The sequence below is a fragment of the Dromaius novaehollandiae genome, chromosome 10 (genome assembly GCF_036370855.1).
Source record: "Dromaius novaehollandiae isolate bDroNov1 chromosome 10, bDroNov1.hap1, whole genome shotgun sequence".
NCBI lineage: Eukaryota > Metazoa > Chordata > Aves > Casuariiformes > Dromaiidae > Dromaius > Dromaius novaehollandiae.
In genome coordinates, this window is record NC_088107.1 from 11083105 (window position 1) to 11096891 (window position 13787).

The following is a 13787-nucleotide window of genomic DNA, read 5'->3' on the forward strand; positions in this document are numbered from 1 at the left end:
AACCTGTCCCAGTGCTTGACAATCCTCACAGTAAAAAAAGTTTTTTTGTATGTTTAAGTTGAATTTCCTGTTTTTCAATTTGTGCCCATTCATTATGCCTCACTCATGACAAAAGAAAAGGTGAGCCTCTGTTTATTTAAACGACTTCCTTAATCCTGGAATGGAAAAACTGTTTCACCTTTATGAAAAGTTTCAACAAGAAAATATAACTGTCAGCATTCCCTCTTCTCTCTACCAAAACAATCCTGAAATGTTCCATACTGGATGCTGCAGGTACTCTCTATATAACCACTCTCCTGAACACAAAATAACATTTCTACATCAACACTAAATCTCCTAAAACTTTTGAAGCCAAAGTGAAATCCTGGCTCCCAGTAGTAAATGGGATTTTGACCATTTCTGTCAGTGGAGCCAAAATTTCATCCTATGTGCAGTGAAAATGCTTTAAAGTGATCACAAAGGAGAAGCACTCTTATAAAGAGAAATATTAAAAGCTGGGTTCAGTAATCCAGAAATATGGTAGCAATTTACACGTGTGCTTGTTAGCCATATATTCCCTGCTCTTCACTGAGCTACCTATGCCTTTGGGTAGGTCTGGAACAAACTCTTGCACCCCTACACCTTCATGTTCAGTTTTAATTCCTCTTTAATTCAACCCTTTTTGAGATTATAGTGTTTTATACAGATTGCCATTCACTCAGGAGCTCTAGCATAGTCCCAAATGAATCTGCTGATTGAGATTCTGAGGAGGTGTAAAGTTCATAATTTTCATATTGGAAGGGGTTATTGACAGATAGGAGAACAAATTCACAAAGTGCTTAGAAAGAATGTGTATCTTGAGGAAAAAAAACTCACACCTTCTCATTCATTCAGTTTTTCATTTGTTTTGCCCCCATATATACCTCAAGAGTACCTACTTAGAGGCAGAAGAATGAAGTCTATGCAGAGAAATACACCCTGCTTCGGTAATCACAAAGAAGTAAACTGATTCACATGGTACAGGATATTAGGCCCAGGAAAACTCTTAATTTATAAAACTTGTTCTGCAGTAGACTAGAATAAAAAGTGTTATCAGAAGAGACCTAGCTCAGCAGTAATAAGAAAGTTAGGACAGATCACTACAATTTTTTACTTTCTTTGGATCTGGGAATCAAGATTCTGTCATTCTATTCCTAGCTTTGCCATTAGCATAGTGGAGGACGCTGATCCACTCCATTGTCCTCCTTGGGTCCCTGAATTCATCCAGCGTATAAAAGCAATGACAGTCACTACCTCCTTTCCTTGAGTTTGATTCCTAAGAAGGATTTGCGTATTTATACTGGCTGGACAATACGGTATCTTTACTTTGATCATCTAAAGAATCTAACTTGGCTAGATTATGCTTGTACTGCTTTAAACTGAATACCTCTTTCTCTCATCACAAGAAGAGTTTGGCACCAAAGATCCATTACGAAGTTGACATATAAAGTGACGATGGTGTAAACCTACGGTGCGGCCTACACAGCGACCAGAACACTGAAAAATGGGTAAAAAGGGTGAGGGGAAAGAAAAAGAAACAAATATTAATATCAACAGAATCTCCCTTGTAGGCCGTTAGTTACATAACCCAGGCATCACCCTTGATTTGTGTCTCTCCTTCCTCAGCCCCCATCACACCTCAGTTCAGATAAGGCCTAATCTTTCCAACTCTGTGTGTGACTTCTCACACCCATTCATAAAGCTAAATCTATTGTCTATGCTCTAATCATTTCATATCTCTATTGCAATAACATTCTTTCCCTAGCTCTGACAAACACAAACTTGCCTTGCTAACAGCCATATCTGAAATGCTGCTCTAGTAATTCTCTTAATTTAGTACTTTGCTCATTAAATGGTAACTGCTGTGTAATTAAAAAAATCCTATCAAAATGAACACAAGTTTATTGCAGAAATGAAGATGTAGAACATAAAGCAAAGTTCTGTGTATTAAATATTGCAGCAGCTGCTTTTGAAGCACATTTCTATATTTTTCTTTGACAACTTCACGAGTACAGCTATGCAAACTTGGTTCTCACAAGGCTGCAGTAAAAGCAATACGCCAGCATAAAAGAATGGAATACCTAGTAATGGATTAGGTTATAAAATATACTGAATTAGATCAGACATCACAAAATTAAGAAATCAGGAATTGTAATTCACTGTTCTGAAAGGTAATTATAACTAGTGCCACAAAGCTCTTCCTGTGTACATGAGAACACACATGTTCAGACAATGGCATGATGATACTGATATGTTTTTATAACACAAAGAGGTTCCAGATGAACTCTGCAACTTACCTGCCCTTTTGTCTGTATCGTCCGCTCTGTACACAAAGAAATTGTACAGGGTTTCCTTCCCAGAGGACGATCTCTGTGTATACAAGCATCTGGTAACAGCGTCAGCACACTGCCATTGGCTTTTGTTTGTTGGCAAGTTATCTGTCGAAAATGAAATCCACTGCCACAAGATGCAGAGCACTCAGACCATGGACTAGTGACCCACCTACAGGATGCAGAAAAACAAATTCATGGCAAATATGAAAGCAGTGCAAGCTTGCTGGTAGCTTGCAGCAATCTGCAAATAAAAATCAAAGCAGCTTTAATTTGGGTTATTGCAAGTTTTAGGTGGATGTCTAAAGTCAAAAATTTGATGTGAGAAAAGGAGAATGAGCTTTTCAGCTGTTACACAGGATCTTACAAATTTGGTAAACCAAAGCCTTCTAAGACATAGTGTAACTCAATATATGCTGACTGGATTTACACTAGTTGTTACCCAAAAGGTTATACTAGGTAAACCCTATAGTCTCTGCTGGATTTAACAGCAGTTCCATAACTTATAAAATGAATGGTACTGACTCACTTGCCATTAAGGTAACATGTCATAATGCATTCAAATTTATTACATCAAGATCTTGTTAGATAATGGCTCAAAAAGAACATTTTATTTATTGATTACATGTTACAAACATTTAGCCTATCCTGGAAGCTGGGAACAATACAAGGGAAGCAGTAGGTGGTAATACAAATTATTCTACTTAATCTCTTCATAAATCTAGCTAGAAATAAGGAATGGGACTTTATTTGTAGCACAAGTGTGATAACAGGAAAAATATTCTATTCTCTTCAGCAATTATTTAGTTTTCTTATGGTCAAACAGTTTACATCCACTCAAGACAGATTAATCTTTTACAATCTGGACTCTTGTCTTTCTCCCTTTTAGAGCTCAAGTACTTTGCAAATATTTGGTGAAACACATGCTCAGCAAATCAACAAGGCCCAAATTTGGCAAGCACTTGAAACAGAAGTTAAGCACATGCTTAAATCCTTATATTTGCTTAACTATACGTATATGCTATGCTGGAGAGAAGTGGATTAAACACATGCATAACAGCTTTGAATAACAGGCCCACAACTCTGACTTTACATCTAAAATCTATACAGTTCTATGGATACTTTCTAAAGAGTTGCTGTGGGTTTAGCGGATAGTGCTGAGGTCCGCATGTGGGGAAACAGAATGGGAAGTCTAAGCATTCTGCACTTCCCGCCCTGATCAGCAACTACAGGGAAGAGAGGGAAGGTTGGAGGCACTAGGATCTGGAGACAGGACTATTTCCCAGGCATCTGGGAAGCCTGGAATACTTTAAAAAGGCAAAAAGAGTTACGTTATATTATGTATAAATCTAGCATAACCAGAATTCCCTTCCACTGTTTAATTCTACGTAAAACCAAATTAAAAGCAAAATAAAGCCTTTTAGTAAGAGAGAATGTAGGTCCCAGTCTGTTTAGCCACACAAAAAAACTGCTTGATTTTTACGGTGATTACTCTGGGTCCAGTATTATTCAGATTGTTAAGTCATGCACTGGAGTCCATTAAAGACATGGCCTTTGCTTAGGGGGGCCACTGCCCCCCCTGCATCCTCATAACTCTCTCTTGTCTGCTCTGAATGGCCAGATTTTAGAGGGAAGCCTGCAGCCGAGTCTGTGTTTCATACTATTTGCTCTATTTTAGTATTTTTCCACTGGCAAGAAGTTCACTTGTTATGGGCTGGCTGTAGTTCAGACTCAATTTAGAGTGATCTGTTTTTTTGGCTGCTAATAATGAAATATAAACAAATTTCTCCTGATATTTATCTGTTGCTATGTTTTCTGTATTTAGAACACAGAGTTTAGAACATACTGGCAGATGCACTCCTACAATGTCAGTTAAGGTCTTAACACTTCTCTCCAAAGATTTTCCAGTGAGGGACAACTCCAAAATGTGTGTATGACTTTTCCTCCCTCGTGGATTTTTCGTTGCTGACAGTGATGGCCAATCCTTGAAAGCAATGCAGAGCACTTGTTTTGAGGATGGCTGTGGGATTTCCTGCTAAAGACCTAGAGCAACGCCTGGCTGAGCTGGAATGCTCAGTGCAGTCCACAAAATCCGGAGGTGAGAGTTTGGCTTTTTGGAATCAGAGGCTGTGGTTATATTTGCCTGTGATATACAGATTTTCTGCCCAAAGATCACAAGGTATCCCAGCTGATTCAGCCAGAAGATTGGCAGAGAAGCACATGCAAGGACTGTGACACTGTGGTGAGGGGCATGAGAGACAACTGTGGGGTGCTCCACTGTAGACTTCCTATGGACAGCTGCTCTGCTAGCATGGAAGGAGACAAGGTCACCACAGACTCCGCTCATGAGCATCTTGGCTGCTCTAAACATAACCAGCTTTTCTCGAGGTGCTGGCACAGATCCCACAAAACTAGCAGATGCCAGTGTTATCAGAGGGACCTCCAGCTTCGCTTTAAAGCTGTTAGCGTGGTAGCAGCAAGACTAGCTGCAGCAACACAGAGCTCTGCACAGTCTCATTTATTCTACTGAATCTAGCATTCCCCTACCTCCTTGAGATCCATCTTCACATCTCTCATGCTTTAGGGGTTCATAAGAAAATAAAACCCAAATTTCAGACTCGGAGAGTAACACCCAGAAACAAACACCTTCAGGTGCTTGTGAGCTCATTTTATAGAAGAATGTTACTACACACAGAAATCAAGTAGAAAGGAGCTTACCTGGCAGGGCAGTCACATGTGTTGCATGACTGATAAATAATCACTGGCTTTTGCTGTTCTCTGCATAATGATTCATTTACTTTCTGTTTCTCTGAATTCACGCACTGTAGTCTTCTGGAGTGGGTTCCCGAATTCCCACAGCTAGCTGAGCAAGTACTCCACTCCGCATATTCCCATTTATAATCTAGTCACAGGAGAAGAAATGCAATTGAAAACTAGTGAGTGAGAGAGGCATTACACATTGTAACTGGGTCACATTTTGATTGTTCTGGCCGCGCAGCCTGTAAGCTAGAGAGGTACCACATTCCATGTAGAAAAGCAAATATCTCAGCATTGTGGAAAGGCACCATAAGCCAGAGTAGAATTTAGTCCTGCTCAGCTTCCCTCAACTTCAGCTCTTACATATGAGCATGAAATTCTCTAGAAGGCAAATGGGATCAGCATATGTGCACATGAAGGGCAGAACTTGGCTCACAATAGGAACTGATGAACTTCTTTTAAAGCTTTCATAACATTTTTATACAATGAGCATTAAAAAGAGGAAACTGTAAATCAGGGTCTGTAGGTTTCCTGCTGTTCTACAGTAAGTTTACTCTGAAGAAAACTCATCTTACTCCAGACACTTCACATAATTTCATGATTTAAGAGAATCCTGTGCTAAACTATAGAAAAGGTATTTAATGCATAAATAACTTGCCACTGAGGCATCTGGCAAGATGAAAAAGGAATTTGTTTTAAAGAGCATTTTATATTAAAGACCAATCACCTCCAACAATTACTACCTTTATATTTAGCCACAATTCCACACTTCCCCCTCCCCCCCACACTTTTTTTTGACACTTGGTAAAAGATGAAGTACTATGCAATGTTGACAGATTTTTATGTGATCACAGAAGGAGTCAGATTTTTCTGTAATAACCAAGAATAATTGATAGCTACCAGCTGTGTCCACAGGCTCACTCTTCCAGCACATAATGAATTCTTTAACTTATTGTTTTTCAATGTTTCCTTATTACTTCTGGGTTTCTTAAAATAATACAAGAGGGCCTTTTTCAAAGTAGAAATAGTTAAATTTACTGAGTGAAACTATGATGGAGAGACTGTATTGTTTGTTTAACTAGGATGACACTGCTCAGAAGTGCCCTCAATATGCCTACTGTGCAGAAACCACCAGAAGGGATTTTGCAGCCTTACAAACACATGGGTATTTCAGTGATGAAGCATTTACAGAGCAACAATCAGAGCTAAAGCTCATGGCTGGAAAATGGAAGCCCCCCAAAGTACCACCCGCCTCATTAGAAAGCGTACTGTTAGGCAACCAAAGGGCAGTGCAGCTCAAGACTACAGGTGGACAGTCCAGTACATGGCAAGGCTTGTTCAGAACTTTGAACTTTTACTTTTGATTTCTTGATTACTTTCTTTCTTTGATTTACTTTTAATTTCAGATTTATCACCAGGAGTCAACATTTTGATAATGGACAGTAAAATTACTTTGTAACTGCAGCACTAACTCCACAACCCTTGCAAAACTGAGCAAGTCCTCACTCACGCAAGTAAACCAATGGCACTCATTAAGAATACATAAATATACTTATATATACTTATATACAGTGTAGGAAATTGCAAGATATGATCTTAGAGCTTGAGTCTTTTGTACATAAACAGCAAGCCAAATCATATTGGTAGGACAGTAAATAAATCATGGACAACCTCAACAGATAAATCTCATTTGCATTCGCTAGGTATTTACTGGTTAGTAAAATCCCTTTTTTAATGTCAGATGGAGTTCAGTGCTTTGCTGCCAGACTCTCAGTAGACTTAAGTTCCTATCTCTCTTAGACACTCTTAAAAAGCTCAGCAATTATAACATCATTAAGTTCCATAGCACCTTAAATATTTACAAACTACACAGAGCATTTGCAAATGCAGCCTAACGTCTTGCTGGTGTGTATGTTAGATTCTTCTCAAGTTCATCTACAGTTCCACACTTTATAACCCACTAATGGAAATGGAGTTTTGTGCAGGTGCATCACATTAGAGGATGAGGACCTTACAAAGTATTCTGGAAAACTTAAAACTGACATTGATAATGAGTAGGTACTGTTTCCTAGTACCCAGATATGTTTAAGGGTGACTACAGTAAGATGGCTTCCATATCATTGAATGACACTTAAATGTGAAAACAACATTAAAATTATTTTGATTTTAATTAATACATTTCCACATACATCCTCAAAGTCAGGTTTTTTTCCATTTGGTGGGTTATCATGATAACAATTTGTATGATTTGCCGAAGCTTAGAAAACTAGCCTGATTAAACAACTGCTCAAGCAGCAAGGCACTGAATCAAGCAATATTCTCTCAGTTTCTCAGCTACACAAGTAAGAAATAAGATATACAATACTATATTAGGTCCTGCTACTGTAGATGTTAATACCCGTATCCAACTCTGAGTATGGAAATTGTCCACTGACTTAAATTGGACTACTCATATATCTGAAGTAAAATATATAGTTGTCTATTACTTTCCATGTACAAAAACAGGCCAGGGTTCAGGAAAGCCTTTACACAGTGAAAGAAAGTAATATTTAAAAATTTAAGAATTTGTCATATAATTTTCAACAAACCTTCCTTCTTGACATTTACCCAGACTGACATAGGTTTTGCACTAGCTGAAGTCCAACATCTGTATTGCCCAGCGAATTGACCAGAGTTGGTGTTCACCTCCAGGATACGACCCCCGACCAGGGTTCGGTATTCCAAGGTCTCAACTTCCTCAACTGGGAAATCTCTGAAAAGCCAGTGAACTGTGTTTCTGTGGCTGGGAAGCACTGGGCAACCTAAAAATCAACAGCATTTTAGCAGGTTTTTCTAAACACAGCAGCTACATTGAAGTGTTTGCGAATGGGTATGTATGAACCTGTGATGTTATATAAAGGCCTTACCAGCCTAAATAACAAAGAGTATGCACAAATTCACTGAAGTCCAAGCTATGGCCCAAACTGATCCTGACTGAGTCTTGAGGATTATCAGCTGTGTAAGACGATTACACTTACCATAGCTCTTTATATTTTCCCTTTTAGTAGGTTCTTACAAGCATCATTTCCATGTGAACCAAGGGGGGGGGAAACCAAATTATTTAAATGGAATGAAGATTTCACACCAGACTATAATATACAAACAGGCTTGTGAGAGGAGAGTTTTTGTCTGCTTTAGAAAGGAGTCATACATATTAAATGAAATTACTGCACATCACTCCACAAGCACAAAAAGGGATGGAAACAGAAGTATTCATTTAGACAGAAAAATGAAAAAACAGTTCTAGCGAACAGCTGGATCCCCTCCCACCATTTTCAAATGGAGTTCAAAGAAATTACACAACTTTGGTCTCATGGTGAGTCATCTAAATGATGCCTGCATGGTCACTATTTTAGAATATTTTTTGTAAAACTGGATGAAAAAATAGTCACATCTCATCTCTAACCCTGTAGCCCCTTCTGCTAACAAAAAGCTGAGATATGCTTAGGACATCCAGATGGTCACTAAAATTGGACTCAGAAATCACTCTCGCCTCCCCCGTGAGGCCCTTTCCATTTTAATGACATTAACAACATACAGTTCAACCACCAAAGCAGAAAAGACCACGCACCTATTCTCAGTGGATCTCCAGGTACCACGCTGACGTTTGTACCAATTGCAGATGCCATTAGGACACGCTTTCTTCTGCTTCCCTTTGATGCTAGAGTGTTATTCTCTGTAATCATTTGCTCTGGAGAACAATGTATAAAATCTCGTCTTATCAAGAATTAAACCAAGGTGCTAAAGATAATTAGTAGTAAAATATCGAACACTAGTTATCGAGCAGAAGGAAAATAGCTCTTTGGAATTCTTTACAATTTTCATTTATGCAATTAAACTGTTCATCTGACAAATATACTTCAGATATGAAAACGAGGGAACAAATTATTTATAATAATACAAAATTTAAAACTTTTAAATTTATTAAATGTATTGACTTTTTCTTTTTTTTAACCAAAATTAGCCTGGTAACACTTAGCTTAAAAAGATTTACAAGATCTCTGATTTATTTACCATTTCTCATGACAATGTTGTTTATTATTTCATTATCAGTCATTCACATACAGAAATTAAAAAAAGACTCTCTCAATGGAATCAGGCCAATTCTTCTGTTCAATTAGATGGAAATATGACAAACTGCCATAATAAAAAAGAGAAAATCTCTTAAAAATATGCTCTGCATAGCAGAGATTGCATAATATAGGCAGAATCATGTGCCTACCACTATAGCAACTCCTCCTTTTTTATTATATGCCAGAATAACTGCCAAAAACATCGGTAATCTGCCAGTAAAACACAGTTCTTGACACTTTGTAAACATTTATATTTTAATGAATGTGCATAATATCCATGATTCACCTTCCTTCTGTGGTTTCAGTCTTTTTGTTATGTTCTAACTTCTGTGGGTCATTTTATATAGGTTACTTTGGATTAGTCTACATTTTTCCTTAATGTACAATGTCTGCACAAGGCCTCCTGATTGGCTGTGAAAATGGTGGGACAAAAAAGTCTCCAGAGGACCACACTGAGGCCAGTCCTGCACCACAGGAGAAAGGCTAGTTGTCCCGTCAGTCCTTCGGCACGCTTCCTAGAAAGGCTGCACGTGTTCTGAGCTGCTGCTGACTCCCCAGGTAGGTCAGTACTTGCTGTAGCACAGTCCAATGGTGTGACATGATGCTGCTTTGCGCAGCACTGAGTCAGTGCAACCTGCAAGTCCTGACATGGGAAGTCCTCCCATTTCATTGAACTTTTGCACAGTCAAAAAAAATTGCAGAATTTGGCCCTCTACTGGCCACTCTAGATTATTTAAATATGTTACTTAAAAAATAAATCTAGATTTATTTAAAAATAATTAAAATCTAGATTTATTTTTAGTGTCATGTGATCAGTGTTAGAATTGAAATTCAGACTCTTGAGAGCAATCTTCCAGTCACACCATTATAACATTATTCCTCTTAGGAACATCTGAAGTTTTGACCTAGTCCAGGAAAACTGAAACTAAGAAGGCCACTTCAGTTTACACTCATCCTTACACAGAGGCTCCTATTATGTCTTTGGTACGTCTTTCTTGGCCAACAGATCCAAACTTCTACAACCTACTCTACACGTGTGCTTAAGAAAGCAAGCTTTGTAGCAGAATTAGCCATGTATAACTGTGTTGTACTTTGTACAACAAAATGGTGATCTCTACAGCTGAATGATCCATTTATTGGAGCTATTTGCAAGGAGTGATTGTATTATACAGTATTACATTATTAATCTACTTACAATAGAGTCATTTAACAAGAGTTTTTGTTTGAGTTTTCTATTTTTAGAGTTAGCAGTTCATATTCAGACTATTTTTGTTTTCTATGTCTCTATATTTTATTGGCCTCTATAATTGAAAAAGAAAAACTTTGCTTTTAATCCATTGCATTTCCCTGTAGATTTTTATGAATAACTCAAACCTATCCTGTTTCCCTAGATAAAAGCACTGGGCACAATATAATGACACTGGATTTAGTTTTCTAATGTGTCTCATTATTTAAAGGCTGATGTTTGTTGCCTAGAAGCAAGAAGATAGAGCAACATTTGAAGAAGTCACAAATCAAACCCTCAATACATAGATCCATTACTATAGGAAACATGAAATAGCGAACAGATCCCAAGGAGTGAGATGCAATAAAAAATTCCAAGTTTATAATAAAGCATAAAATATCTCCCCAACTAGTGCATTGGTAAAACTGCATAATCAAAGTGGCTCACTGTTGTTATCAGTAAGGAATTCTCACATGGCACTTACCAGTTAAGTGGAGAACAGATGTGGCCTCTGCTTTTCCAAGAGCATTAGTTGCTGTGCAAGTATACATTCCTGCATCTTCATACGAAACATTCCTCAGAAATAAAGACCCATTCAAAAGCAAGAAAGAATTGATTTGCAGGACATCTTTCTGCTTAGACCATGTTATATTTGGTTGAGGAACACCTTTAAAATGCAAATAATTAAAATACTTATTGAGTGAGATAAATCATAGGTTTTATATTGCTAACTGCTACCATAATAGCTAAGAACCATAAGTTTCTTTGTCATTTCACCAATACCATAAATTAAAATAACAACGCTGCAGCTAAATGAGTACTTTTTCCACTCACAACAAAACTTCTCAGTTATTAGCTCTATTAACAGTTCAGCATCCCACAGAGATTAAAGGTTAAGCACTGCAAGGCAAGCTCACAGAACAGCTTTAAAAACTGCTGCCAGTCATTCAAAAGCAATGCAAGGCGTTCATGTGTTTCTCTACCGAAAAACGTGAGACTCAGCCCTAGTCTGGAGCAACTCATGCGGAGATCTGCACAGCATCTTTTCATTGAACCTGCAGCCCAGAATGGACTGAATAAATATTATATTTCTAATTAAAACAAAGCAGAAAAAGAAATTGAGGTACAATGTTTCTTTTGAAGAAAAAGGATGTATTTATCAATGAAATTAGAAAACATATGGGGCCAATTTCTGACAAAAAAGACCCCTGAAGACTTCTCCAGATAGCAGAGGCCATAAAGATAAACCGTAGCAACACTGTGAAAGAACAGAAAGAGCTATTAACAACTACAGTAGGGGATCAGTTGTTCAACACTCATTTATCATGTTATAGAAAACCATCATCTTTCCTACTGTAAGCTGGAACTCTGAGAAATTCCGTAGTTGAAGATACTTCACCATTCTAAATTTTAATCTATTAATGACTCTGGATTTTTAGTTTTACCTAGATGATTTTTGAAATTGCATGGTATTACCTCCGTGGGATGACTTCGAATGTTGCTTTTTTTTCTTTCCCCCTCAAATATTTGCCTTTAAGGGGATATTTTGCAAGTTGGCAGATGGGACACTTTATTGCCTGCACTCTAGTTGAGCACCGCAGCAGAAGCGTTATTCCAAAGCTCCAAACTCCTAAATAAATCACTGGGTAGTTCTGACGTATCTGGCACAACGACTAGCCACAGAGGTAAACAAATGTGCAGGGCAACTCAGAGCAGCTAAAATGTCTTGAGCCTGAATTCTGTTTTCTTGTCTAAATACACCAGGTCACTGAAGACTGTCAGAAGGGGATCCACGACAGGACCTCACCTGAACGTGGGACACATGGAAATTTCAGCCATATCGAACGCTAATTTGGTCTCCTTTCCTCACAGATCATCGTGGGGTATTACTTTACAGATGATGTCTTCATGATGTGGAATAGCCTTTAGGAACAACTTTAACATTTCAATCACTGGCTTAGCACTTTCAGTGCACACCTCAAGTTTTTCCTTCACTGTAATAGGAACCAGATATATTTTTTGGATCCTGCTATTTCACTGAAGGAAAAAGCTCCCCACACCATTTTGTCCAGAAAGACAGTGGAGAGAAACATTCTCCTGCATGATCACGGATTTTATCCTGGACAATTCAGCAACTGTCCAGTACCTTTATGCTCACAAGGTTATGTTTTACTGAATAAAACTGCACAAAACAAGGTACAGATCTGCAGAATACATGAGGGTCCAAAAACCAGGCTGTCCTTCAAGTTTCCAGAAGCTTTATAACACTTTGAAAACTGCTTTTGGAATTAGGAAGAGGTCCTGTTTTAAGGGTCTTTTTTCATTATATCCCGTTTTTCTGGCTATGATATATCATTCTCAGACACGTTTTTCCTTTACAGTGTATTTTCCATGGCCATTCAGGGATATATACTTACTGTACAGATGCGTTGAGGAGGTGTTGTGAGGATGCTGAGCTGTTTTAATCTAAGGCTTAGGTTTGCAGCCAGACTACCCTCAGCGGCACCAAAATCCTGCAGGCCAATTAGAGCCAAAAATAGGCCAGAAGCAGCACAGCTGAGATGTGACTGAGGTCAAAAGTTTCAAAACTCAGTTTCCCCAAAACACAAAAACATGAAAATGTTTGGAAAGGTTCAAATTTAAGCTTTTGACCTGGGCCTCTATCAAACTTCAGCCCAACCTCCTCCTTTGATGCAGAGTCCTCACTCTGCTCTCAGCACAACATTCAGAAATACATCTCATTCCTGGGATTTAACTTAAGTAAAATATTTCTTCCTTCCAAACTTGGTCTGTATCCGAGAGTTTATCCCTGAAAAGTTGCTGTGTCTCTACTCTTCTCATGTGTCATTCAGAGACATGTGCGGCCTTTTTAAAACCTGGACTGGAGCTCAGTTTGCAGAAGAAATCTGGAGAACAGCTTTGACTCTCATTTTAAGTTCAAAACTAGGGTATCTGTCACACACACCCTTAAGTCAAATTAAATTACTAGCAAGTAATTCCTCTTTCTGCCCCAAGGACTTCCATACAATTCTCTTGGGGGGGGGTGGACTCAAGCAGTACCACACACACACGAAAGTAAATCAGGCCATTTTTCAAGTGAATGAAGTGAATAAACAAACAGGTCTGAGGAGCAGAAGTGTGGACAGAGCCGTGCATGGCAGCCCAGCAGCCAGGCCAATTGAAATGCACAATAAATCCATCCAAATTATCTTAAGGGTGCTCTCACTTGCAGAAAAAGTGAAAAAAATCTATTTAAAAATTATTAGTTAAATCTATACATATACAGGACATAGCTGCATGCTAGGAAAATGGGAACTCCAAACTGAAGAGCGCAAAGGTGACACA

General features: G+C 38.3%; 1 protein-coding gene across 10 annotated transcripts in view; it reads right to left on the bottom strand.

The window, feature by feature from the left end:
* The window catches only part of ADAMTSL3 (ADAMTS like 3), a 200811-nt gene that overhangs the window by 2942 nt on the left and 184082 nt on the right, over window positions 1–13787 (bottom strand). For all 10 annotated transcript variants that reach the window (XM_064517288.1, XM_064517287.1, XM_064517290.1 and 7 more), the window contains 6 exons: window positions 10927–11109; window positions 8716–8835; window positions 7694–7906; window positions 5067–5250; window positions 2316–2520; window positions 1406–1515 (listed from right to left, as the gene is read on the bottom strand). In XM_064517288.1, the coding sequence (XP_064373358.1) occupies window positions 1406–1515; window positions 2316–2520; window positions 5067–5250; window positions 7694–7906; window positions 8716–8835; window positions 10927–11109 (1015 nt within the window). The remainder of the gene's footprint in view (window positions 1–1405; window positions 1516–2315; window positions 2521–5066; window positions 5251–7693; window positions 7907–8715; window positions 8836–10926; window positions 11110–13787) is intronic.